The following is a 26820-nucleotide window of genomic DNA, read 5'->3' as shown; positions in this document are numbered from 1 at the left end:
ATATAAGGTTGAAAAGCTCATCATTGTAGATCACGAGGTCAAGAGATAGCCTTACAACAAATTCACTACTTGGTTTGCAGTTTATCCTGGAGGCAATACTGTTGTGGTAAGAAAAGGAATTTCTATGTCCTGGAGTAAAGGGGAAGAAGGAAATTATAAAAAGAAAACCAGATTTATTGTATAGCAATATCGTGATAGCAGTATTCAATTTAAACAAGAACTTTCAGAAAAGGTTATCTGAAATGTCGCTGTCATCTAAAGCAAAGTGTTATGTAAGAACTTGAATAGCATACAATGATCTAAGTGGTTTCTTTGTATGATACTACGTGTTTACCCAGTATCATTGTGCACCTGTTTGAGTAGTGAACAGATTATTTTAGTAAGTATTCTTTTTTAAGAGCTAATCTAGATGCATATTGGACCAATTCCTAGACAAATGATCACAGGATAGTGCTAAGAAACGTCAGTGGTCATTCTGTCCCAGATTTGCTGTTGCTGTGCAGTTATATCGTGATGTGAATCAGTTAACTCCGTGAGAGGCTGACTAGACAATCTGGGTAAACACCAAACACCCTATGACAACAATAATTATTATCAGACATCTGCTGCATAGCAAACCTATTGATGAGCTGACATTTCATTATGGTAATGCAAGAAACAAAATGAGACTGCAGTTTCCCTTCAGAAAATGATTAGCTGCCTTTCATGCAGGTGTGAAATATAAGGTTCTTAAAGAATAAGAGACTGCAGGGCTCAGATTCCCAACACATTTTTGCAAGAAAAATACAGGCCATGAAATATAGGTCATATTAATTCAGCTGTGGAATTAAAGCCTATGGAAATCGATAGAATTTTACACCAGGGGAGAATTTAGTCCAGGATTTTTATTCTTTCATCTGTAAAACAAAGTAAAACGTGATTCCAAGTCAAATAAATATTTATATTTCAAAATATATAACTTGCCTTTGTGAAATCTAATAAAAAGATAGTAAACACAAGCTCTTTGGTGTAGAAACTGTTGTTGATGATATGTTTGTACAGCACTCAGCACAATTAGGCTCTGGGTGCAATCACAATATAAAATGTTAAATAATAAGTACTACAAATAAACACATAATAAATTGTACCTGGGATCAAGTTCACTAAACTACAGGACTCATAAGTGTACATGGTTCACAAGTCATTATGTTCAAGTATTGCAAATGAGTATTATTTATTTATTAGTATTATAGTAATAGATAGAGGACACAACTGGTATCAGGGTCCCATTGTGCCAGGCACTATACAAACATGGTGAGAGATAGTTCTTTCCTTGTAGAACTTACACACTTTGGAGCCTTAGTCAAAATTTGACTTACAATCTAAATAGAGAAGACACTGAAAACACGTGGGGAAACAAGCAGAAAGGTGAAGTGACTTGCCCAATGTCAAATGGCTGGTCAATGGCCAATCCAGGTCTCCTGAGCACCAACCCAGGGTCGTATTCACTGCCTCTCTAATAGTAGTAACCAGAGGCACTGACTTTGGGATTTTCCTGGGGGTGCTGGACCCCTGCTCTGCCCCAGGCCCCACCCTTGCTCCTCCCCTTCCCTCAAGCCCCTTCCTGCCCCCACCACACCTCTTCCCATCCTCTCCCCTTGCCTCTTCCTGCCTTGCTCCTCCCCCTTTCCCCCAGTGCCTCCTGCATGCCGCTGAACAGCTGATTGCGGTGGGTGGGAGGAGCTGGGAGGAGCTGATCGGCAGGTGGGAGGCCCTGGGGGGGAGGGGAAGGAGCTGATCCATGGTGCTGCTGGTGGGGCTGCCAGTGGGTGCTGAGTACCCACTGTTTTTTTCCCATGGGTGCTCCAGCCCTGGAGCACTCACGGAGTCAGTGCCTATAGTAATAACAGCATTATACCAGTTAATTCAAAGATATTTAAACTACTACCCCCATCTTCTCCCCTACACAACCTCCTGTTACATATGCAAAAGCCATACTGATGAGAAAAAGAAGTGAGAATAGAACCATTTCTAAATATTGCGGGCCAAATTCCCTGCTGATGTAAATGGAGGAACTCTGTTCACTTCAGTTGTGTGTTGCTTATTTACAACAATGGATAATTTGGTGCTGAACTGCTAGTCAGAAGAACACCCCCTCTAATTACTTATATTAAGTAATAAAATGACCTAGAGGGGAGCCTACAATCAAAGAAATCTATCCTCAGTTCTAGTGTGGGCCATGTATAGTTTTTCCATCCTGAAGAGTTTGCGACATTATTTCAAACACAGGGAGAGCTCTGCAAACCCATTTCGAGGTGGAGCTAGTTCTTCAAAGAAATCTCAATGGAGCAAACAGAGCTGTTAGTCCCAGGTCTCACATTATTGTGAAATGCATTTGGTACATATGGTGCTGTGTAAGGAACAATAAAATATAGTTCCATATGGACTTGACTGTAGTCAGTGAAAACAACTCCCAGTGATTTCTGGTCTTATGAAAAGAACCAAGAACTATTTAGCCATACAACATAAAGAAACACCAGATTTCAAATAATTTCCCAGCAAACCAGCTTTGGAAATAAGAGAATTCGAGATCTCTCATGAATGAAACAAAAGTGACTTGCTAATTCTAATTAGAAAGGGGACGAAGCTGCAAACTTTGGATTCAGGTCTGAAATTCTGTAAAGTACGGGAGCATTTAGCTTGGGCCATCTCCAGTTTTAATAGAGACCATAATAAAACTCTACAACCGATTGTGATTGCTGACTCATGTGACTATATAGTGCAAACAAATTGGAGACAAATAATATGAGCCAACAGCCATCTACTGTATCAGCTGATTAGCTGAAAGCAAAACATAAGACACCTGTTTACTTAAAGTAATGAATACCAAAACAACCACTCGTGATGTAGATGGTAACCATGCTGAACACCAACCTAATTTCCCCAATATTTTCTCCCTACTGTTACTTACACCTTCTTGTCAACTGTCTGTAATGGGCCACTCTCAATACCACTTCAAAAGTTATTTTTCCTCCCTTGGTATCCTGCTGTTAATTGATTTATCTCGTTAGACTGACCTCACACTTTGGTAAGGCACCCCCATCCTTTCATGTATTTACCTGCTCCTGTATTTTCCACTCCATGAATCTGGTGAAGTGGGTTCTAGCCCACGAAAGCTTATGCCCAAATAAATTTGTTAGTCTCTAAGGTGCCCCAAGGACTCCTCGTTGTTTTTCCTGATGCAGACTAACACGGCTACCACCCTGAAACCTGTAGTTTAGTTAATTACTCTGTAACTCCATGCTGTGTTTTATAGGAAGGTCATCTGAAGAATGACCAAGGGACTTTTGCCCTTTAAAAGAGTGACTATTGCATGCATTGGAACCCTTAGGGGTTAAACAGACTGCAGAGGTGGAGTTTTTTGGAACAGAAAATGACCCTGGATAACAGTTCTCTTGCGTACCATTTTGCTTGCAGCAAAACTTCAGCAAATTGGTGTGATTTGCATTTCCAGCACAAAAAATTGCCGCAGTGCCAGGGCTGTAGGCTGCTGCAATGACAGGAAACACTGGAGCTGTCTCCTCACAGTATGGAGAAATAAAGAGAAAGCTCAAGAGAAAAAGCTAAACATCCTGTCCCAACTGCCCTGAAAACAAAGGGTTTATTAGCATGAACAACCTTCAGATAAGCTCCTGATTATCATATAGTGAGGACAATAGCACAAGCAGCATACATTTGTGCCACTGTTGGCTTCTGAAGACCCACAGACAGATCACAACAAGGGAGTTGGTGATATTTATACACAGTAAAATTAAATTGCATAGTTTACACTCGCACCATATTAACCCTCTATTTCATCAGTACAAAGTGCTCAGGGTTAGGTTGTATCCTGGATCCCTGTGAACACAAGTAATAGTGGCTGGAATTAAAGGCAATCATGTTAAGCCTACTATTCATTCTCACCAGAAACGTCAGCCACAAGGTGAGGGAAATTAACAATACTAGCTTTTCTTGGTTCTAAGTATTAAAAACTATGAACTAAACATACATAACAAGAAGACAGCAGAGATGCATGAACATATTGTATAGAAAGATGTACAGAACATACAAATCAACACTCATCAAAATAAACTTAACAAAAACAAATACTAGTTCTTATCTAAACCTGTTCTTGGAAGTCCTTACCAGCACTCTCCCAGTCCCTCCAGAGACATATATGGGGTGTCTAGCCAGGGAATCAGCAGGAGCCTCAACATTCACTCCATTTTTCTTGTAGGCAGCACTGGTAGGAAGTTACTTCAGCTTGTGACTGCACACTTTATAAAAGCTGTTCCAGGCATCTTGAGCTCGTCCTGAACATGCATTCCCCCACCCAGTAAGTCAGAGCACACTTTCAGGCCAGCACCTCTGCTCACGTTGGTATGAATAAATAATGATTTTCTCCCTAACAGATCCGACTGCTTGCTGTATACTGGTATGAACTGAGGCTGGTTTTCCAGGCTGATATGAAGCAGTTAACATTTCAGTCCTATGCTGCAAACTGATGTGGTTCACCTGGTCCAGCAGACAGGAATCCAATATTAACAGATCATCTTCAGCTACTGTAGAGACAAATGCTGTAATGAGACATTTGTTCTCTTTTCTCAGCAGCTGAAGACATTGCTTAACTAGCCATAAACCAGTTGGTCTTTTCTCTGGACCATATCACGGCACTTGGCTTTGAGAAACCTTTTTGATTGATCTTTACCCTCAGTAGAGTGAGTAGAGCTGTAACCTGATCACATTCCTTCTACATACCCAAGATCCTGAGTGCAACAACCACTTTAGGGAGTCTCAGAGACAGCCAAATAGTGCATTCACTATTACTCCAGTATAAAGATAATAGGTCTGATCCTAAAGTAGTGTAAATCAATATAGATCTGGGCCAATCAGAACACAGCTTCCTCGTAAAAAAATCCCAGAGCAGATGATTTGTCAAAGACTTCAAACAAATGGTTTAAGTTGTTCATTTTGGCTGGAAATTGTTCAGCTCTTTAGTGCTGAGATTGGCTGCTCACTACAACAAGCTCCCTGAGTACAAGTTGTGGTGCTGTCTCAATGTTAACTGACGGACCTGATTTAAAAAATAAATCAATACTGCTTCATAATGAAAATGACAGGTATCAGAGTAGCAGCCGTGTTAGTCTGTATTCGCAAAAAGAAAAGGAGGACTTGTGGCACCTTAGAGACTAACCAATTTATTTGAGCATAAGCTTTCGTGAGCTACAGCTCACTTCATCGGATGCATACCGTGGAAAATACAGAAGATGTTCTTATACATACAAACCATGAAAAAATGGGCGTTTACCACTACAAAAGGTTTCCTTTCCCCCCACCCCACTCTCCTGCTGGTAATAGCTTATCTAAAGTGATCACTCTCCTTACAATGTGTATGATAATCAAGTTGGGCCATTTCCAGCACAAATCCAGGTTTTCTCTGCCCCCGCCCCCCCCCCCCCACAAACCCACTCTCCTGTTGGTAATAGCCTATCTAAAGTGATCACTCTCCTTACAATGACAGGTTTCAGAGTAACAGCCGTGTTAGTCTGTATTCACAAAAAGAAAAGGAGTACTTGTGGCACCCTAGAGACCAACCAATTCACCCGAGCACAAGCCCTCGTGAGCCACAGCTCACCTCATCGGATGCATACTGTGGATCCGATGAAGTGAGCTGTAGCCCACGAAAGCTCACGCCCAAATAAACTGGCTAGTCTCCAAGGTGCCACAAGTACTCCCTTTCTTTCTCCTTACAATGTGTATGATAATCAAGGTGGGCCATTTCCAGCACAAATCCAGGTTTTCTCCCTCCTCCCCCTTTTTGATTATCATACACATTGTAAGGAGAGTGATCACTTTAGATAAGCTATTACCACCAGGAGAGTGGGGTGGGGGGAGAGAAAACCTTTTGTAGTGGTAAACACCCATTTTTTCATGGTTTGTATGTATAAGAACATCTTCTGTATTTCCCATAGTATGCATCCGACGAAGTGAGCTGTAGCTCACGAAAGCTTATGATCAAATAAATTGGTTAGTCTCTAAGGTGCCACAAGTCCTCCTTTTCTTATAATGAAAATGAAACATTGTCTGTATTACAGTTAGAGCCCCTGGGGGAAAATATGGTTCTGGAGCTCTCAGGTAAATTCAGTTTTATTAGAGTCATCCTTCATTTCTGTGAGAAAGTAAGCAGCAATTCAGGCACCATTTGGATCTTAATAATAATTCTTATCCTTCTTATAGCATCTTCCATCCAGGAATCTCTAAACACCTTATAAACATCCATTAATTGAGTTTCACAACAGCCCTTGTGTGAGAGGCAAGTATGACTAACGGGGAAGCTGAGGCACAGAATTTTCAGGCATGTCTACTAATTTGGAGCTTGATCATCAGAGATGCTGAGTACCCACAACTCCAACTGAAATCAGTGCAGCTGAATGCTCAGTAACTCTGAAAATCAGGTCGTAGGTGTCTAAATGATAAAATTGAATCACCCAAACTTTTGCAAACTTGGCTTCTAATGTTTTTTTAAAACAATTCATTTTCACTTAATTGATGTTAGCAGTGAGGAAACATGGTTATGGATGTATAGTACAAAACTGCTGAAAATCTAAGGCTACCATTCGTTAGTATAAGAACATGAGGCCTGCCATATTGGATCAGACCAATGGTTCATCTATTGCAGTATACTCTTTCTGACAGTAGCTAGTATCAGCTGCTTCAAAGGAAGGTGCAAATAACCATGCAGCAGGCACTTATGGGACAACCTGCCCATATGGAAAGTTTTTCCTAACCCATATCAGTTCCAGGTTGGCTTACATCCCTCCAAAACTCTTGGTTTATTTGTTTCAACTTTGCCCTCCTCCACCTCCTTCACTGCCCACTCCACCAGCTCCTCAAGAGGGATGTCTCTATGCTCCTGAATGATAGGCCTGAAAAGACACAGAGGGACTTTAATGCAGAAATGCTGGAAGGGTTTGGTGCTACATTTTGCTGTTCTTGACTCATATCAGCAAGAATGTGATCCTGCAAACATTCCAGACACAGAGTTCCCATTGAGAAAGGTCCAGGAGATCAGCAGGACATCTGTGTTCTGAGGCCCTGATGAAGAAAAGCATCCATATTCAGGACAGCACTTAAGCATGTGTGTTAAAGTTAAGCAGATGCTTAAATACTTTTCTGAACTGGGGTCAGAGTGCTACTTCAATGACATCAAAATGAAAAACCCTCAAGAACCAAGTATCAGAGGGGTAGCCGTGTTAGTCTGGATCTGTAAAAGCAGCAAAGAGTCCTGTGGCACCTTATAGACTAACAGACGTATTGGAGCATAAGCTTTCATGGGTGAATACTCACTTTGTAGGAAATATCACAAATACAACCCTTGCTGTCAATCCTCCTCAGACCTCTGTAGGTGCTCCAGCCAGATCAGCATCCAACAATACCCCATTCACTCTGTGTGCCACACTAGTGGGCCTATTCCCAAGGGAAATACAACTGTAAATTGCATTGTGCTGCACCATTATTATAGAACGCTGAAAAAATTGTGTCACAGACCTATGGTGCTGCAGGGAAGCCTCTGTAGGTGGTACTCTTCCAACGAATGCACTGTGCTATGATGAGTGGGACTCGAGACCATAATAACATAAGAATGGCCATAGTGGGTCTGACCAATGGTCCATCTAGCCCACTATCCTGTCTTCTGGCAGAGGCTAACGCCAGATGCTTCAGAGGGAATATACAGAACAGGGCAATTATTGAGTGATCCAGCCCCAGCATCTGGCAGTCACAGGCTTAGGGACACCCAGAGCATGGGGTTGCATCCCTGACCATTTTGGCTAATAGCCATTGATGGATCTATCCTCCATGAATTTACCTAATTCTTTTTTGAACCCAGTTATACTTTTAGCCTTCACAACATCCCTGGCAATGAGTTCCACAGGTTGACTGTGCGAAAAAGAGGGTCAGGTTTCAGGAGGAACCTAATTTGGTGGTCAGGCTGCTACTGGATAAACACAGGTTTCTCCCTCTGTGCATACTTAATCCAGATCTCTTTCCTACTACTCTGCCTGTCTCCTGCATTCCTTATTGCTACTCAAGCATGAAAAGAGCACATCAGTCTGTTCTGGTCCTTTTACAGAACCCATCACCATGCCATCTTTCAGGGGTGATAATACAGCACATTTCACAAACACTAAACTCACCTTTTAAATGAGAACCCCCTCTCCCCTCATTTCTAAACACATCCACTTTCAGACACTCAAACAGGCTGTGCTTGTCATTCAAAAGCAGACATTTGGGAATTGTTCATCTATACCAACCAGCAGCAAAACGCAGGAGGGGGGAAATGGGAGATTATTCACCATTGTCTTTTAAAACAGCTTCCTTCTCTGCTCTCCCTGCTGGAAATCCCAGGGCCTGAGCACTTCATTACTAACTCTCCAAAACGCCATTACAAAAAATTGCAACATATTAGCACATAATGCTATTTACTAAGGCTGGTGCTGAATTACATTTGATTAAAACAGAAGCCTGTTACTGTTCAAGGGCAAAAGCAATCCATATGGTGCTGCTGCAGAGTCTGTTTAGTATTACCCTCACATCAGCCCTGTAGTGGAGAAATGATTTAACACTCTACCAAGGAAGCTGCAGCAGCAACCGATAAAGCTTAAAATGAAAAGCTGTTCTTTGAAGCAAGGCTTCTATGCCAGTTTGCAGTGTTCCACAGACACCAAGGATGATCCAAAGCAAGTGGACATACCAGTAGGCTACATTTAAGAGACAGCCTGCTTCCTGTGACCATTTACACCTTTTATATTTAGCCTCATGTTCAGTGCAGAGGATTGTAAATCAGGACTTCTGGGTTCCATTCACTAGTCTAACACCGAATTGCTTTATGACCTTGAGCAAGTCACCTGGGCCAGAATTTCGAGGAGGGATCGGCCCCTGGACACACAGCCAGATTTTCAACAGAGCTCACCACAGTGAGTGCATATTGGGTACTCAGCTTCTTTGAAAATATGGCCACAAAACTTCATAATGAGAACTTCTGGCAGCTGAGATCTTTGGAAACTTTGAATTCATAGAATAAGCAAAATCAGTTGTCACAGATTAGGCATAAGTGCCAGAATCTCCTACACTAAAACCAACATTTTACAGGCATTTAGCAAGGTCGGGGAAGAACATTTAATGAGAGGCGGGAGAAACAGGACGTAATAGATTTATTACAATACACACAAACACTGGCTATGTCCTTACTGTTTATATTTCAGCAGTGCCTACAGGCCCCAGTTGAAACCAGGGCCCCACTGTGCTAGGTGCTGTGTATACACATAGTAAAAGACAGTCCTTGCCCAGATGGGTCTTCAAATTAAACAGACAAGAAATGGGAGAAAAGGAGGATTATTTTCCTTATTTTACAGATGGGAACTGATTCCTAGAGAGATTAAGTGATGTACAAAGGTCACATAGAGAGTCTGTGGTAGACCCAGGAACTGAACCCAAATCTCCTGAGTTTCATGGCAGTGTCTTCACCACAAGACCATCCTTCTTTCTCCATGTGAATTATGCGCTTACAGCCACATTTGCAAAAGCCCACACAACAGATGTGTCATGCAGAACATGCAGCTGCAAAATCCAAAACAAGACCATGGGTACACCAGGGCTTTTACTTGCCATGTCACCAGCGTTTGAATTTACCTGTCTCTTGATAACAGTCCTGAGAATACTCTTAAAACAAACCCACTGCAATTGACTCTTCTGTTGATATATTTACTTGACTCCCCTTTTAAGATAAAGGGAATTATAGTCACATATTGATGGTACAGAAGAAAGATTACGTTTTATCTTGGAAAAGCCAGCTTTCGATCAGCACTGCAGGCATTTACATATTGTTCTGGGTTTAGTATATGGCGCAGCGCTCCAGAGGCTGGTGGGGGAGTTTACTGAGAATTGCTTTGTATGACTGTACTGCAGGAAAAGTACCTTCCCAATGATTTTAGCTGCACTTCATTTTCCTTTCCTGTTCCTCTTTCTGACACACTGGTTCAACTAACAGATGACAGGGGTTCCCTTGAGCGGATAGTAGACCTGCCACATAGTAAGCAAAGCGGGTTTTCCTTAATACAATCAATAGAGAGATTTTACATTTCCTAGTGCAACAGTGGCAGAAAGAATGGATTTTCTTCATTTCACTCACAGCAACTGCAGCTGTTCCAGCTTTTTGTGATCCAGATAAAACTAATATGCTTGCAGATAAAGTGCAAAGGGACAAATCCTGCAGTTCATCTTCACTATGGCATAACTCCCACTGCAGCCAATGGAAGTTTAGCCTGTGTAAAGACTCCAGAGTCAGGCCCTTACAAAATGAAGCTAATTGACTCAAGTTCCTCTATGAAAACCGTAGAGTTTGGGCCCGATCTGGGTATCTGAACCCAACCTCACCCTAAAATTTTGAAGGGTTCGGGGGGGTCACATTTGAGGTTCTAGTTAAACCCATCTATAGTAAACACATACAGGCCAAAATCTCTAATTCTGTAGTGAGATGAGGAAGATGTTATATAAATTGCTATGGCATGCCAGTGTTTCTACTGGACCTTTTCTTACATAGAGTAAGAGGGAATGGTCTCCTTTCAATTTCATGCTAAGTAAAATTTACTCTTAAAATATTTTTAACTCTTACGATACTTAATAGTAACAAATACAATTACAAAAACATTTTACATCAATACAATCCTTCTAAAGGATGCCACAAACATTTACACTATATCCATTTGGTACCAGTGAAACACAGTCACTTCGGGGGGGCCGGGAAGGAGAGTAGGATGAGCGTAGCAATCAACCACTGCACTGTGTGGAGGACACTGGGTTAATTTCCATTCCACCCCCGACATAAAGTGAGGGGTGCAAGCTCTGGGAGGCAGTTTGGGTGCAGGAAGGGGCTCCAGAGTGTTGGGGTGTAGGAGGGGGTATAGAGTACTGGCTTGGGGGGTGGGGTCAGGGCAGGGGCTTGGGGTACAGGAGGGGGTTCAGGGTGCAGGCTCCGGGACGGGGCTCAGGGCTGGGGTGCGGCCTGCTGCCAGGCAGCACTTACCTCCAGCGGCTCCCGGTTGGTGGTGCAGCGTGGCTGCTGCTAAGGCAGGCTCCCTGCCTACTGTGGCCCCCCGCCGCTCTTGGAAGGAGCCAACGCGTCCCTGGGGCCCCTGGCGGCAGTGGTGGGGCATGTGGCTCTGTGCACTGCCCATCTCTGCAAGCACCACCCTGGAACTCCCATTGGCCACAGCTCCCCGTTCCCAGACAATGGGAGCTGCGGGAGTGGTACTTGTAGGCAGGAGCAGCGGGCAGAGGGAGACCCCTGCCCCCCCCTCCCCCCCAGGGCTGAGCTGGCTGCTTCCGGGAGCGGCATGGGGCCAGGGTAGGCAGGGATCCTGCCTTAGTGGCAGTGATCCTGATCGACCGGTTGGTGACCACTGCCTTAAGGTATGATGCTTTCTACTCCAAATCCAAGGAGACTGAACAAACAATGACATCATTGTGAAAGCTTCATTCATTAAAGTAGGTCCCTGGAGAGTGAATCAGCATTCTGACTCACTAAGAATTTAGTTTAAATTATAATGTCTGTCTTGTGAGTGCAGTAATTGAATACACAGACACAGACACGGCTGAATCCTGAAGTCCTAGGGCTTTGCCCGAATAAGGACTTCAGGAACATTCAGGCTTCAAAAGAGTACTGCAGCCAACTGCGTGCCTGCCAAACCCCATACTGATAAATGGATTGCTTGATGCAATTTTATATAACAAGCCTTTTCTCTCTCACCCTCACCTCAAACGTGCACATGCATGCATGCACGCACACACACTTACATAGCTAATTTGGAAAGAGATGTAGTGTAGCCTCCACCTCCTTTTGTTAAACCAAATGTCAGCTCCCAGCAAGAGAGAGATTTCTCATTAAGAGATGTCAGCCTGACAGTTGTGGAAGAAACATCCTCCTTCTATTACTTACTTTACCTGGTGCTGGTTTCCACGGTTCACCTGCCAAAGCAAATCTGCAGGACATCCAATTCATCTTTATTCAGCAAACCAATGTAAAGCTTGGTTATTGACAAGAAAATGAGCATTAAGTCAACCTGGAAGAAACCTTACTAATTGTACTCAAGATGTCAAACCTCTAACCCACTGTACCTGAGATACAAAAAAAAAAAATAAAATACTCTAAGCAAATAAATGGGGTTTTCTTTTTACTCCAGCAAATCTGTAGATTTTTCATGTGTTGTTTTAAACATTTCCAACCATGTTTAGGGTGGAAGATGGTCTGACTCTGAAATGTTGTACCACTCCTATTTACAGGGATTCTGGGTTCTAGCACTGTTAGCCAATATTAAAGAAAAACAATGATTTGTTCTCTATATTTGGCAGGAAGTGTTGTCCAGGTATTAGGGCTGGGGAACAGTAGTCAGGACTTCTGTAATCTATTCCTAGCTCTGCTACTGACTCATTACATAAGTCAAGGTAACTTTTGGACAACTCAGTTTACCAGTTGCTTTCACTCAAGGGGTGTTGTGAAGCTTAAATAATGTTTATTAAACTCTTTGAGTTGCTCAACTGAAATGCATTATCTAAGTGCACAATACATCATCATGGCTCTGTTTCAGAAAACACTTAAGTGCAGCACATGCTTAATTTTAAGCATGTGAACGTCCCCATCTCTGTTCAGCAAAGCACTTGATGCTTAACTCCCATTGGCTTCAATGCTACTTAAGCACATGGTAGAGGGCTTTCCCTCCCAGTTCAGGAAATGACTTTACACTTGAGCATGTGGATATGGCGCTTTCCTGAATAGGGCTGCTTTCTTTGATCGGGGCCCTGTTGAATAAGGATGGGATTACTTATGTGCTTAAAGTTATGCATGTGTTTAAGAGATTGCTGAATTGGGATCTACCTGTGTGTGCACAAACACAAACATATGCATATGCACTCCCTGCCTAGAGTTTAGACAGGCGCAACTGGAATTATATTTAAATAAATGAAATTAATAAACACACTAAAAAACCAATGGTTTTTGGACATTTTTGTCACCCACTGTAATGTCACTCCTGCCCAGCTAATCTTGTGCCAATCACTGTCACACTGGCAAGGAAAGGTAAATGCTGGTGGCTTGTACCATGGATTCAGGAAGGGCACTGTAACAGAATTTCATCTCATTTAGCATCAGCCCCTGCCAATACCTCAGTTCTCTGAGGAAATGTCCCAGATTCTTGTGTATATCAGATACTCCAGAATCTAGTTTACTAAAACAACACAGATCAAGAAAACAAAAGCAGACACCTGGCAACCTCATGCTAGGTCACCCCTGGCTCAATCGGGTCACCCCACGCGCTCAGCAGTCCGCTCTGCCTCTCCTAAGGGTTTTGCTCCTGCCTGTCACTGCACACAGCTCCAGCCAGGCCTTTGCCTCTGGCTGGTAAGGAAAACTTCTGCCCCGGTTTTCTCTAACTCTGTATCCCAGTAAGAATCTCCCTACAGGTGGCTCTCTCTCAATGGAGCAGGCTCCTTTCTGTAAGAAGCACCAACCCCTGGCTGCCATTGGGTGAAACATGGGCACCTGACCCAACCACTGGCAACAGGTAATTAGGCACAGGTGGGGCTAGCCCAACTCTCCTTATGGGGCCAGCCCACTCTGTGACATGCACCAATAAAAAGAAAAGGAGTACTTGTGGCACCTTAGAGACTAACCAATTTATTTGAGCATGAGCTTTCGTGAGCTACAGCTCACTTCATCGGATGCATCCGATGAAGTGAGCTGTAGCTCACGAAAGCTCACGCTCAAATAAATTGATTAGTCTCTAAGGTGCCACAAGTACTCCTTTTCTTTTTGCGAATACAGACTAACACGGCTGTTACTCTGAAACATGCACCAATAAGTAACTTAAGCCAACATTTCTACAGCATTACACGCATCCGATGAAGTGAGCAGTAGCTCACGAAAGCTTATGCTAAAATAAATTCGTTAGTCTCGAAGGTGCCACAAGTCCTCCTGTTCTTTTTGCGGATACAGACTAACACGGCTGCTACTTGGAAACCTGTCATAGGCAGGCTTGTATTCAGTCATAAAGTCATTTTCCATCTAAAACAAGATTCCTTACATGCAACATGCAGCATATTGTTCTTGATTAATACATTCCAGTTTGTGACGAGAATCCAGTTTTTAATATCTAATTTAATAAGACACAACTAGCAATGATGCAGTTACTGCTGTGAACATTGTGAGCTTAAAACAGCTGCCTGGTGATTGAGTCTAGCAAATTACATAACAATTATGTATGCTTACATTAAAATTACCTTGCAATCTTTGGATTGCCTGGCAACACTTTCCTTCAGTATGCACAAATGGTGCACTTTTCTCTGTAATTACATAGTAATTGCTGTGCATTTACACAGCAATTGCAATAGAGCACATTTCTTAACTTTTAGCAGCTAATAAAACAAATGGTTACCCAAAAGCCTAAAACAAAACATCCTATTGTTTTTGCTATTATCACTACTAAAACATCTTATTTGGTTTTGTTACCCAGTCTCGTCCCACCTCCCCCCCATCTACTTTTTTTGGCTTATCTTTTAGACTGTAAAAATCTCCCCACTATATTTTCCACTGTATGCCTCCGATGAAGTGAGCTGTAGCTCACGAAAGCTTATGCTCAAATAAATTTGTTAGTCTCTAAGGTGCCACAAGTCCTCCTTTTCTTTTTACGGATACAGGCTAACACGGCTGCTACTCTGCAACCTTTTAGACTGTAACTACTTTGGGGCAGGAGCTGTCATTTACTGTGTGCATACCCAGTGCCAAGCAAAACAGGCCCCTGATCTCTGTGGAGTCATCTAGGCACTATCAGAATATAAACTACAATTTTTTCTAACTCATAAACTCTACTGGCAAAATGGCCTTGGACCCTGCAGCCTTAACGCATACTACAGTCCCAATGACTAAGTATTTCTTTCATTTCCATTCAGAGGCTGGTATTGTGCGTTTAGTTTCAGGTGGAAGACAGAGCTAATGTATTGCAGAGTGTGATATGAATGTGGCCTTGTGAATGATCTTCCTTCATCTCAGCAAAGCCTGCTGTGCTCGTTAGGGACGAAGTGAGCTGTAGCTCACGAAAGCTTATGCTCAAATAAATTTGTTAGTCTCTAAGGTGCCACAAGTACTCCTCTTCTATTCACATTCCAGTTATCCTTTCAGAGCCCGATCTTCTGTAAAAGAGCCAAGCAAAACCTAAAGCTTTGTTTAGCCTATGGGGAGAGCAGTAGACCTCCCTGTGTCTTTCTGAGATCCAATTAACTGAAGGCAGACAAGGCTCTAAGTACGTATTACAGGATAATACATTTCTTTTAGACTGACAAGGCTATGTCTTTGCTTTGTAAAAACATGGTCAGTGGAAGTGCATTAGAAATTATTCCCTCTGGTTCAATAAGATGAACAGATTTTCCTAATGGTTGAAACAGTGGAAAATGTTGCATTTCAGACTATGGAAGCAAAACAGGTTAGGTTACATATCTAGAAGTCTCCCTACGGTCTGATCCTTCAACTCTCACTTACTACTCACAGCTTGTATTGGAAGGTATGATTCACTATGAGAGAGGGTAACACAACCTAGCCCATAGACAGCTTTACTAAAGTTGTCAATGAAGCTACTGACCTGAGTAAAGGCTGTAAGATGCGGCCTCTACAGCGAAATCCTGGATAATCAGGATAATACCTACCCCAAGGTGAAACATTGACAACCACGGATGAAAAGTTTTATAAAATGTACAAAACTGTATTGTTTATTATTATATCACTTATTAAAGAAGCGGGTCATTACACAAACTAAAATCTATTCCCCCATGCTAATTTTCCCTCTACTGTTACTCACACCAGCTTCTCAACTGTTGGAAATGGGCCATCCTGATTATCACTACAAAAGTTTTTTTTCTCCTGCTGATAATAGCCCACCTTAATTGATTAGTCTCGTTAGAGTTGGTATGGCAACACCCATTTTTTCATGTTCTCTGTGTATATCTATCTTCCTACTGTATCTTCCACTGCATGCATCCAATGAAGTGGATTTTAGCCCATGAAAGCTTATGCTCAAATAAATTTGTTAGTCTCTAAGGTGCCACAAGTTCTCCTCGTTCTTCTTACAGCCATTACTATCAGTCTCATGGAAAGAAACTGCTGTTGGTATATTGCCTTATGGCCTTTGCACTGAAGTTAACAAGAGTTTTGCCACTGACTTCAACGGAGCCCGGATTTCATTCCTACTCTCTGAGGCCCAGAGTCTCCAATTTATTTAGATGCCTAACTCCCACTGAAGTCAATGTGAGTTAGGTGCCTAAAACTCTTTGGCACAGCAGTGGCCAGAGAGACTGTTCAATTGTTTTAATTCCAGTCACTGAAAAGGGACATATAAGAGAGCCATTTGTATGTACAGTTCTAGCCCTTAAGAAAACTAAACTGCACCTCGGTAACCTCAGCATCTGCAGTTTCTATGTACTCCTCCAGTAAGTATTGGGAAATACAAGTGAATAGAAAGATACTGATGTAACTGTCCTGAGCTGATGTAAATCTGGCATGTTTTGAAGGGCCACCATTCCCTGTGACAGCACAGATAGAGCAAACTTCAGCAATATTTAAATAATATTAGGAAGTCTGGCTCTGCCAATGCTAAGAAAGGGAAGCCTTAAATGGAGAACCCCAGCCAGGAAGGAAGGAAGGAAGATATTTCCTCCTGCACTTAGATAATGAACTCCAGGTTGCAGATCACAAGGAAGTAAGGAGACTATCTGGTAGAGACTCAGATACCATGGTGATGAGTTTGGTGTAAAAACCCAACTGATAGCTTTTAGACAGAGCAAGCAAGCTCTGGAATGCTAGATCTCTGCTCAGTGCAGAAAAGGAAGGAGCATCAAGGAATCCATAAATGGATCTTTGATCCTGATTCCTGAGGGGCAGTGTGCATTGGTCTCAGTAACAGCTAGTCAGTCAAAGGCTGCTCTTATCCTACACAACCACTCACCATTCCCTTCCTCCCCCAACATTTCCCTACATGCGGGGTGGGGCAGCTGGCACAGGGGCTGTCTTCATTATCTTTATGCCAGCAGTGATATGCCAATTCCCTTATGCCAGGGAAATTCCCTGATGACCATTTAAGGTTAAAATCTGGCCCTTTTGTAGTACTCAAGCCTCGATCTTAGATAAGAATCTGGCCCCAAATACTTGGGAACCCATCTACCAGGTTAGAGGGAGAAACACAATATTTGATTTATTAAATTAAATTGTGCAATAGCCCATTAAAAATATACAGATGCTGAATACTGAATGAGGATTCTGTGAAATACACAAGCCACCAGCTGTGACGGCAGGTGATGAGGTGGCATGTTCTCTGCATGTCACAGCCCTGAGTAATGATGAGTCACTGAGATGCATTCCAAAGGGAGGAGACAAGGACAGATGCCCTCCAGCTGCCACTTGCAAGCTTTTCCCTCACAGCTCAGCTGGAAGCAGCGCAAATTCACTTCAACCGAAGCTAATTGACTTTCTTAGCCTGTGTCTTTGCAAAGGCTGTTTCCTGGCTTCAGCCAAGCTTGGCGCAGCTGTAAGAATTAAAGTCTACAATTTTTATCCAAGAGAGTTAACCAAAAAAAATAAATAAATGGCTAATCGTTTTCATAGTGCCACTTTAAAGAACAGCTGCCACTGAATAACTGTTATATGGCCCATACAAATCCAGGCTGAGACGGGTCATTGCCAGTCTTGCAAACCCCTTCATATATGATTAGAGAGTATCCTTTTACTCCCCTGACAGTTCACAAGTGATGAAAAGGTTGGCTTCAAACAAGAATGTAGGTCAGTGCAATGCTCTGCAAAGGTGCAACTGATCTTGGTACTCACAGTACTCTATGCCCATGACAATGTCCTTAAAGTAGAGCCGAGCCTGCTCTTCAGTGAATGGCTGGTCAGTTGGCACCTCCATGACAGGTCTGAAAGGAAAAAGGGAAAATTACCAAATGCCCAGTTAACGGGAAATAATATTCCTTATTTGAAGGAGGAGTGTGCTCTAGCAGTTAGAGCAGTCAGCTAGTAAACAGAGCTCTTGGGTTCTATTTCTGTCCGTGACTCCGCATGATCCTGGGCAAGTCATTTCTGACCAGATTTACAGAAGTGCTCAGCAAACACAATGGGGGCCAGATTTTCAAAAGAGCTCAGCTCCCATTCAGGTACCTACATAAGTGCCAGATTTTTAAAAGTACTCATCTTCCATCATCTCCCATTCTGACACTTAGGGGATACATTTTCAAAAGACCCAGCATGCTGAGCTCTTTGGAAAATCTGGCCATTTACTTTGGTGTCTAAAAGGGAGCTGAGCTCTTTTGAAAATCTGACCCCTAGGATTTGATTTTCAGAGTACTGAGCACCCACAACTCCAGCTGAAGGCAATGGGAACTGGGCATACTCAGCACTTCTAAAATTCAGGCCCTAATTGTCTGTTTCCCCTTCTGTAAAATCAGGATAATACCTACCTCTCAAGGTGAAACATTGACAACCATGGATGAAAAGTGTTATAAAAAGTGCAAAATTGTTTTATTATTATATCACTTATTAAAGAAGCATATCACAGCCATTACTATCAATCTCACAGAAACTGATGGTGGTATATTACCTTATGGCCTTTACAAGCACCATACAGTTGGCACATGACTTGCATATCAAAAGTAGTCTTCCAATTCTGATTTGACATTCTGCGAGTTAGGATTTGCTCCTGAAGCAAAGGGCAATAAAACCAGCGTCGTCCAGGTTTAAATGAGACCAGACTAAGGGCTAAATATTTTTCCTTGTAGGGTTTGACATTAACATGAAAATATTTCTGATGTATCATTTTAGCTGCTCTTAAAACCCTGTTTTCCTGTGCAAGGTGCAGTACAGGTCAGCCTGGGAAAATGTCTCAAGAGTCAGCAGTCGGATTGAAAGCTCCCTTTTCCCTACCCTGGTGGCCCCCTTTATGTCTTCATTGTTAATGGACGTGCAGAGTCTCGTAAGTGACCCTGCTCTCCCCCTGCCCCCAGCTGAGAGCCAAGTGTAAATGGCAATTAGGGCCTAGACTCTATGAGCTGTTTAGCACTTTCTGAGAGGTAAGGAGCACATTCAACTCTCAATGATGAAAATGGGAGGTGGGGGTGCTTTACATCTTGCAGGATTATGCCTGATTCTGCAAGGTATTTGGCACCAAGGCAGCAAAGCAGAATTTAAGCATGCGAGTATTCCCACTGACTTCAAGAGACTTAGACATGTGCTTAAATGCTGTGCTGATCCGAGCCAGAGTTCTCAGTATCTTGCAAGGTTGAGCCCTCGTTGAGAATCAACGCACAACAGAACGTCAGCAAAAAAGGTCTCCAGCGGCTTCTCAGCAGCTACCCTCTCTTTTAACCACCCTGTGCCCTCCCCCCAAAAAGCTCAAGGAAGCTGTCAGAAAACTACTCTCTGTGCTTTTTAGCCCCCCCTTCAATAGATGAGCTTAATGCTGTTTCCATTTTTGTCACCGATTTCCAGCTTCCTCCCCCATCACATGGCAACATTTTCATGTTGCTGGCTCCTGAGAGAAGCAATGGGAGCGACAGGACTGCTAATGAAGTATAATTGCCATCTGCTAGCGGTAGAAAGGTTGCTTCAAAAGAGTGGCACAGCCCCCCTCGTGGCAGCAGCTGATTACAATGGCTTTTTCTGAGCTGTGCAGACTCAAAAGAGAGTTTTCCCTCTTCCCCAAGGGACAATTGTTGTCCTGATCACCAGTAACACCTTCCTTGTCTCTCATCCTGTCACCATTAACCTGCAAGAGATGGCAGCCCAAAAAAAGGTGGTAAAGGGAAATAAAATGCATGGCTTAGCTCTCCTTATCTGCTGACTTAGCTCTCCTTATCCCTCTTCCTTTTATTCTGAATTACAGGCCCATTCCAAGTGCAATTAAAGTCAATGGAAAGGCGCCCAGTGACTTCCTTGGGAGTTGGACCTGGCCCTAAATCAAGTATGGGAGGAGAGTTTGGAAAGAGGAACTTCTGGATTTGTCTACACTGCAAAATGAAGGTCTGATTGATTAACTACTGTTACCCGTGCTAGCTAGATCAAAGCTAACCTGGGTATGCCGACCTGTGCTACAATCAGACCTTCACTTTGCAGTGTACACATAGCTTCAAAGGTTAAACCCGCCTTTCACGTCTTGTACCATTTGTTCTGTTTAGCTCCAAAGCAGAAGTAATAGGTCCTGGAGAGTCTTAGGGATCAATCCTGCCTTGAAATAAATGGTAATTGAGGGTGCTCAGTACTTTGTAATATTACACCCTTAGGACCCAATCCGATGCCCACTGAAATCAATGAGGGTATTTCTACCGATCCCTAATTAAGGGCCTGATCCAAAGCCAAATGAAGCCACTGGAAAGACTATCATTGTCTTCAGTAGTTGCTAAGGGTGGGATTTTCAAAGGTGCTTACCACTGTCTCAACTCTCATTCCACTGAAGTCAGTGGGAGTTCTACCAGTTGCTTCCATCGGAGTAGAGCGAGGCCAGTGCCAAACACCCTCAACTACCACGACATGCTACACAACACAATGGACTCTGCTCAGGAAAAGGCTATCCTTCAATTGACGTGGACAGTGAAGAGCTTTTCATCCTCTACTTCATGAGGCCTAAAACCATCACCCCACCAGGACGATAACATTAACCACCACCACCCTGCCACATGGCGCAGTGACACATGAATACGCTATGATATTTTAAAACCGTATCGCGACCTTGCATCGTTGGGTTTTTTTGGTTGAGCCAAGATTCCAGCCCATGTTTCTACCTGGCAGCTGGTACTCTGGAAGGCATTTTCCGCCATTACCTCTCCTCATTTGGAGCAGTAAATTCTAAGGATGATCTCATTTTACTCTGTGATGGTCATCAATTGTTTGCTGCAATAACAACTATCATGTCACACTGAAAATTGTGCATCACATGCACATCAGACTGCATCTATGCTACAGCATGCAGAGGTTCTCACTTGCATTGGCCACTGTCGGAAGACAGGATACTGGGCTAGATGGACCATTGGTCTGACCCAGTCTGGACGTTCTTATGTTGGAGGACCCAGCAAAAAGAAAAGCAGAGCCCACATCAGAACTGAAAGTGAGTGTTGGGACCCAGGAGAAACAAAGCAAAGCAGCTCGTAAGGCAGGATGGTCTTGTGGCTAAGGCACTGGATTACGATACAGACTTGTGTTCAGTTGCTCATTGTGATAGAGACTCTCTGTCTGACCTTGACTGCTTCATCTCTCGCTGAGGCAGGGGCATTCAAAACCATGGTTAGTAAGACTTCCCTTCTCCCATCCTGGACATGTCTTGCATATTAAGATTGTACGCGCTTCAGGATCTGCTGTAAACTGTATCTCTCCCAAAGATATCGATAATGTAATGTGTGGAGGTGGAGAAGCTCCTGCATTTACAAAATGTTGTGTCTCAAATAACTGGGGGGAAGGAGAATTCAATATGATTGGCATAAGGTTAGACACTGGTGAATAAACAAGTGAAAGGAAGTCTAAGGAAATGTACCCTATACATAGACATGATAGAAGAAGGTGTAAGGTGGAAGTTACTTTAACTTACACTATCTAAAAACTTCTTCTGGCAACTTGACATGTAAGTTACATCAAGTCAGACTCCCTTCACCAGATTCTGAAAGCAGTTATGCCAGTGTAAATCTGCAGTGACTACAAAATCTATAGAGTATCTGCACATTTACAGTGGTGTAACTGCAATCGGAATCTGTCTTCTTCACACCCACTTAGTGACGTACAACTGGCACCATCTTACACATCGTCCTCTGCATTTCACCCAGGGAGTTAGTGAATGAGTCCTCCTGCATTCAGAAGCTGGCTCTCCATCTGATGAGAACTGCAAACACCTAAACATTCTATTCCCTAAAGTCCCCTGCGGGCTACTTACCCCTTGCGCAGAAGGTCAAACACTGAAAGAAAAGGGAAAAAAAGCAACCATGGGTAAGAGGGAAGGAATCCAATTTAGTGCAGACACACATTTCTAGCATATTTGCCTATAAAATGAACACTGTCCCAGAACAATCTTAATCAATTTATCCCACCCAACAAGGCTACAAGGCGATGCAAAATTAAAAGGGCTTGTTACTTTAGCAGAGACAAATATAACTACTCAGGCCAGCTCCAACTGGGAGACAACAGATACCAATTTACTAACCCTACTTCCATTCTCTTGGCTTCCAGACCCTCTTGATTTGATTTTCCCTTCTTGAATAACAGCATTGGTTCTTGTACCACTGCAATATTATCAATAGCAAAACATGATACGGTATGAATGTGTATCCTCACTATTAATGTATTAAATTGGCAGGATAGCTATGTAACTATCATCAGATAAAATGGATGCAATTGTATGAGTTTGAAACATGCTCTAGTTTGTACAACTCTGAGTTTTCTCCTTTTTATCATGGGTGAAACCGTGGCTTTGCTGAGTAAGCAGCAGCGCATTCTTGCACTGCTCCAGAAACAGCCTGGGAACCAGGCTGTGACTCAGAGTCCCAATCTGCATCCCAGTTCCCCACCCTGATATGGGTGAGCAGGAGAGACAGGGAATAACCTGTACCAGCCTTATGGATTACTTCCCCCTCCCCACAAACAGTGGTGCACTTATGCTGTATGGCATATGGGGAAGGGGGCGTTGGATCCAGGAGTCTGCTCCCTCCCCATCCCATCTGTCCACACCCTAGTCACCTATCTCAGCCCTATTCCTAGTGCAGATTACTTCCTCTGCTGCAGATGCACTGGAAGGCACACTGGGGCCTTGGCTCTGTCCCCCTGTGCAGAAGAAGGAACACTAGCAGCCCTATGAACAGTGAAGCAGGTAGTCCTTCTGTGGGGGAGGGATAGATGGGCCACAGCCTGGTACCATCTGGTACTTGTTTTTCTTTCATAAAACCAAACCTTTGGAGGTTCAATTAATAAAATACAAATAAAAAATATGGAATAATTTTAAAAAACGGTTAACCTACCTTTCTGTAACTGCTGTTCTTCAAGCTGTGTTGCACATGTCCATTTCACTGTAGGTGTGTGTGCGCCTTGTGCACAGTGGTCAGAGAACTTTTTCCCCTCATTGGTTCCAGTCAGGGCGGCTTGAGCACCCTTGATGCCATGAGCCACTGAATGCCGGTATAAGAGGGCAGATCTGCCCCGACCCTGCTCAGTTCCTTCTTACTGGACAGGCTCCGATAGAGAGGGGAATGAGGGCAGATTGTAGAATGGATATGTGCAACACATCTCGAAGAACAACAAAAACAATTCAGTGCTGTGATTGAAATAAGAGTAAAAACAATGAGGAGTCCTTGTGGCACCTTAGAAACTAACAAATTATTTGGGCATAAGCTTTTTATTTATGGCCAAATAAATTTGTTAGTCTCTAAAGTGCCACAAGGACTCCTCATTGTTTTTGCTGCTACAGACTAACACGGCTACCACTCTGAAACCTGAAATAAGAGTGTTTGTCAAACCCCAGTTAAATTAATGAGCTGCCGTGTACTATCTCTTTAAAGAAGCAATGAACTTAGCAACTTTGCTCAGTTTCAATTAGAGGGCTGGACACTGCAGGGAGATGTATCCCAGGAATTCAGAAGCTGGGATTCACTGTCTATTACCTGTTAGGCAAAGTCTGGACGGGCAAAGTCCTGAGGAGTTTGCTGGCAAGGCTGACAAGCTGGTATGTCAGGGAGCTATCATACAGCTTAGCAGTAGCAAAACTCTCACTTGCTGAGGTTGAAACAGGTAACACAGTAACTCACAATTCTGGAAACCTCAGCAGATTGTCACATTGGCAGATGGTTTTGGGGAAATTCAGGACTGGGAGCATTTTGGAATCACTTTGCAAAAAGTAACTGGGTGATAGAAACCAGGGTGTGGCCTGCTTGCTTCTCAGAGGGCTGTTGGAATCAGGCTGTGAGCAACAGCAGCACAGCATTTAAGACACCCAGAGTTGCAGGGCAGGTAACACAACCCAGTACTGGTCTGAGTTGAACCCCCAAACATCACAATGCTGTAGCCCGGGAGGCACAGAAACGTGACATGACTTGCCAAAGCTCACCCAGCAGCCTAGCAGTAGAGCTGGGAATAGAATCCAGGTCTCCTGAGTCCCAGTCCAGAGGACTACTCTGCCTTCCTTCCCCAAGCTGATGGAAACATTCATTTTTAGCCACTCTATGGAGCTCAGTTACCCAACACCTCAGATCAGAAAATTAAGATGTCAGCGTGAAACTTTATAAAGTTATTTAAAATTTTAAAAAATTTTTTATAGTGATTAGAGCAGGACTCCTGTGTTCTATCTATGGCTCTGCCACTACCTCACTCTGTGAACTTAGGTCAGTCACTTAAATCTCTCTCTGCCTCAATATATGAAGGTGTAAACAGGTGTAACACCAACTCACTGGGGTCTGCTGAGCAAAAACAGGGCTTAGGCTGGGAATTGGGTTGCAGCCTAAAGTCCAAAGCGGCTACCACTGCTCCATAATAGCATAGGGTTCCCCAGCAATGCAATTCCACCATTACAGGTTTCAGAGTAGCAGCCGTGTTAATATATATCCACAAAAAGAAAAGGAGTACTTGGGGCACCTTAGAGACTAACAAATTTGTTAGTCTCTAAGGTACCCCAAGTACTCCTTTTCTCATTCCACCATTAGACACCCTTGTGTCAGATGGGTAGGCTCAGCTAGGCAGTAGGGTCCCGTACCGTTAGGGAATGATCTGCCAAAACCAAGGAGACCTGTCCCTCACAAGTAGTTAAACAAGATACTGCAACACTAGCAAAATCCCAATGCAAACTCTTATCTGTAAAGTGAGACCGCTCTGTTTACAGCAAAGACCTATTTGCTACCGTACAGCAGTGATGTTCAAACAGCTCAAGGTGCAACTATAACATGCTGCAATATACTAAGGCCAATTCGTCTTTCTTTGCAGGTTTAGGAACAAGCTGCTTTTGGCAGCATTTCATAATTCTACCATTTCCTCTATCTCAGCTTCTCAGTTTTCTTAGCCCTGCTTTCTTAGCACCAAGCTCTGCATGGTGTACATGGATGCAAGAAATCCTACTTTTAAACTAAACTGTAAACAAGCCAATGTGCTTAAGTCTCAGTAGCTCACTCTGTCCTGCACCTTCTCTTGTTTTCTTTTGTACTTGATTGTCTACAGTACATTTTAGAAGGAAAGCCTGCCTGGGATTTCTAATCATCCTGCTGGGAAGTGCTATCAATGGTGACACCATGCAGCTGAAAGCCTGAGCTCGAGAGGTGTTGAGCATTTACCACGTCCTCTGACTTCAACAGGAATTACAGATACACAGCCAGATTCTCAGCTTTGCCAAGCTCATTCTTTGTAAAGCAGAGAGGGGTGGTTACAGCTCCCTGATTCTCTGCAGGCTCTTGTCCCAGGTTAGACCAGCCTAGTAGCTGCTCTGAGTTCCCTGAGCATTGCAAAGGAAGCAGTGTGTGGATGAAAATCAGCCCCACTCAGGATTAGACCTACGTCTTCAGACAGCATCACTGAGACATGCAGACGGAACGGTAAGGCTTGTACACCTTGCAGGGTGCTGCTACACCTTGGCTTGGTTTTAACGGCACATGAAAAAATTGCTTTTCACAATGTTCTCAGATGTACCTACTAGTACCAATGAAGCGTCCCTTACTGTCCCACTCGAGTACTCCTGGCCCAGTCTATGAACCCTTTGATCACACTGCTGAGCTACTGCTCACATAAGCTATTCCAGGGGTTAAAGAGAGGGTGACACTGGAGATAGTTATGCAGGTGGTTATGCCCCTAGTTTGCTCACCCATTCGCTGATGACCATTCACTGCTCAGACTCCAGTGGGTCTACTCATGTGAGTAACTGCTCTCCAGTATGAGTAAGGGGTTGACACTATTATTACTGCTATCACCGTGACTGTGACCCCAGCTGCTTTTTGAATTGCACTGACTTTTGTTCAACCAAAAGGAATCTAACACACAGGCCCCTCCAGGAGCCCCAGGAGACTGGGCCTCCAAAAAGCCACACTAGCTGGGCTCCCTGCTATACTTGTGCTTTCACCTCAACTGCCACATCTTTGATGTCTCTCGACCAACAGTGTGGGCTTCGGCTGAATCTGCTCTTGAAAGGGAAACTGGCCTTTCAAAGGAAAGCAGCTTCATTTCCCCACCCCCACCCTGCCCACTTTTTTAATAGATTCAGAGCTAGGCAGATCCCCCTTTCCAGGCAGCTGCAAAAGCCTCCTTTACTATTTCATGAGGCATATCCTTGTAGATACTGTGGCTGACTCTTCACAGGAGTGTTAGGGGAGACAGGACAGAAGGGAATTCCCCCCACTCCTTGTGCGCATGCATGAGGTAGACATGATCTCAGTCTTTGCACGTCACACTAGACTCTCCAGAGAGAAGAGGTGCCATCCACGTCTCCCACCCTTCTACTCTGGCTGGATGAATTAGAGCCAGGGTGAGTGTGTGCGGGAAGCACAAACGATACCCGTTCAGTGTCAGTGGATGCAGCAGCTCTTGCTCTGTGCAGCTCTCCTAAGATGCAAGGCCTCCTGAACCTGACCCCTTAGGAGACTTTAACGTTTCATAGGTACCAACTCTATCTGCTGTGGTCTGTGTAAGTCTCCTAGTTATGATCTCTCCTGGAAATGTACATTAAACGCCTCAGTGAGAATAAGCAAGTATGGCTCTATTAACATACA

General features: G+C 43.5%; 1 protein-coding gene and 1 long non-coding RNA gene across 7 annotated transcripts in view; both read right to left on the bottom strand.

Moving 5' to 3' along the window:
- The window catches only part of CAMKK1 (calcium/calmodulin dependent protein kinase kinase 1), a 196146-nt gene that overhangs the window by 42364 nt on the left and 126962 nt on the right, over nt 1-26820 (bottom strand). For all 6 annotated transcript variants that reach the window (XM_007054151.4, XM_043531413.1, XM_027831224.3 and 3 more), the window contains 2 exons: nt 22023-22044; nt 17939-18027 (listed from right to left, as the gene is read on the bottom strand). In XM_007054151.4, the coding sequence (XP_007054213.1) occupies nt 17939-18027; nt 22023-22044 (111 nt within the window). The remainder of the gene's footprint in view (nt 1-17938; nt 18028-22022; nt 22045-26820) is intronic.
- LOC122463220 lies at nt 5533-13854 on the bottom strand. Its single transcript, XR_006286386.1, has 2 exons — nt 13784-13854; nt 5533-5653 (listed from the first exon to the last, which is right to left on the bottom strand). It is a non-coding gene; the product is annotated as an uncharacterized LOC122463220 (long non-coding RNA).

The sequence above is a fragment of the Chelonia mydas genome, chromosome 17, assembly GCF_015237465.2.
Source record: "Chelonia mydas isolate rCheMyd1 chromosome 17, rCheMyd1.pri.v2, whole genome shotgun sequence".
Lineage (NCBI taxonomy): Eukaryota > Metazoa > Chordata > Testudines > Cheloniidae > Chelonia > Chelonia mydas.
Note: the sequence above shows the minus strand (reverse complement) of the source record. Positions and strands in the feature narration are given on the sequence as shown.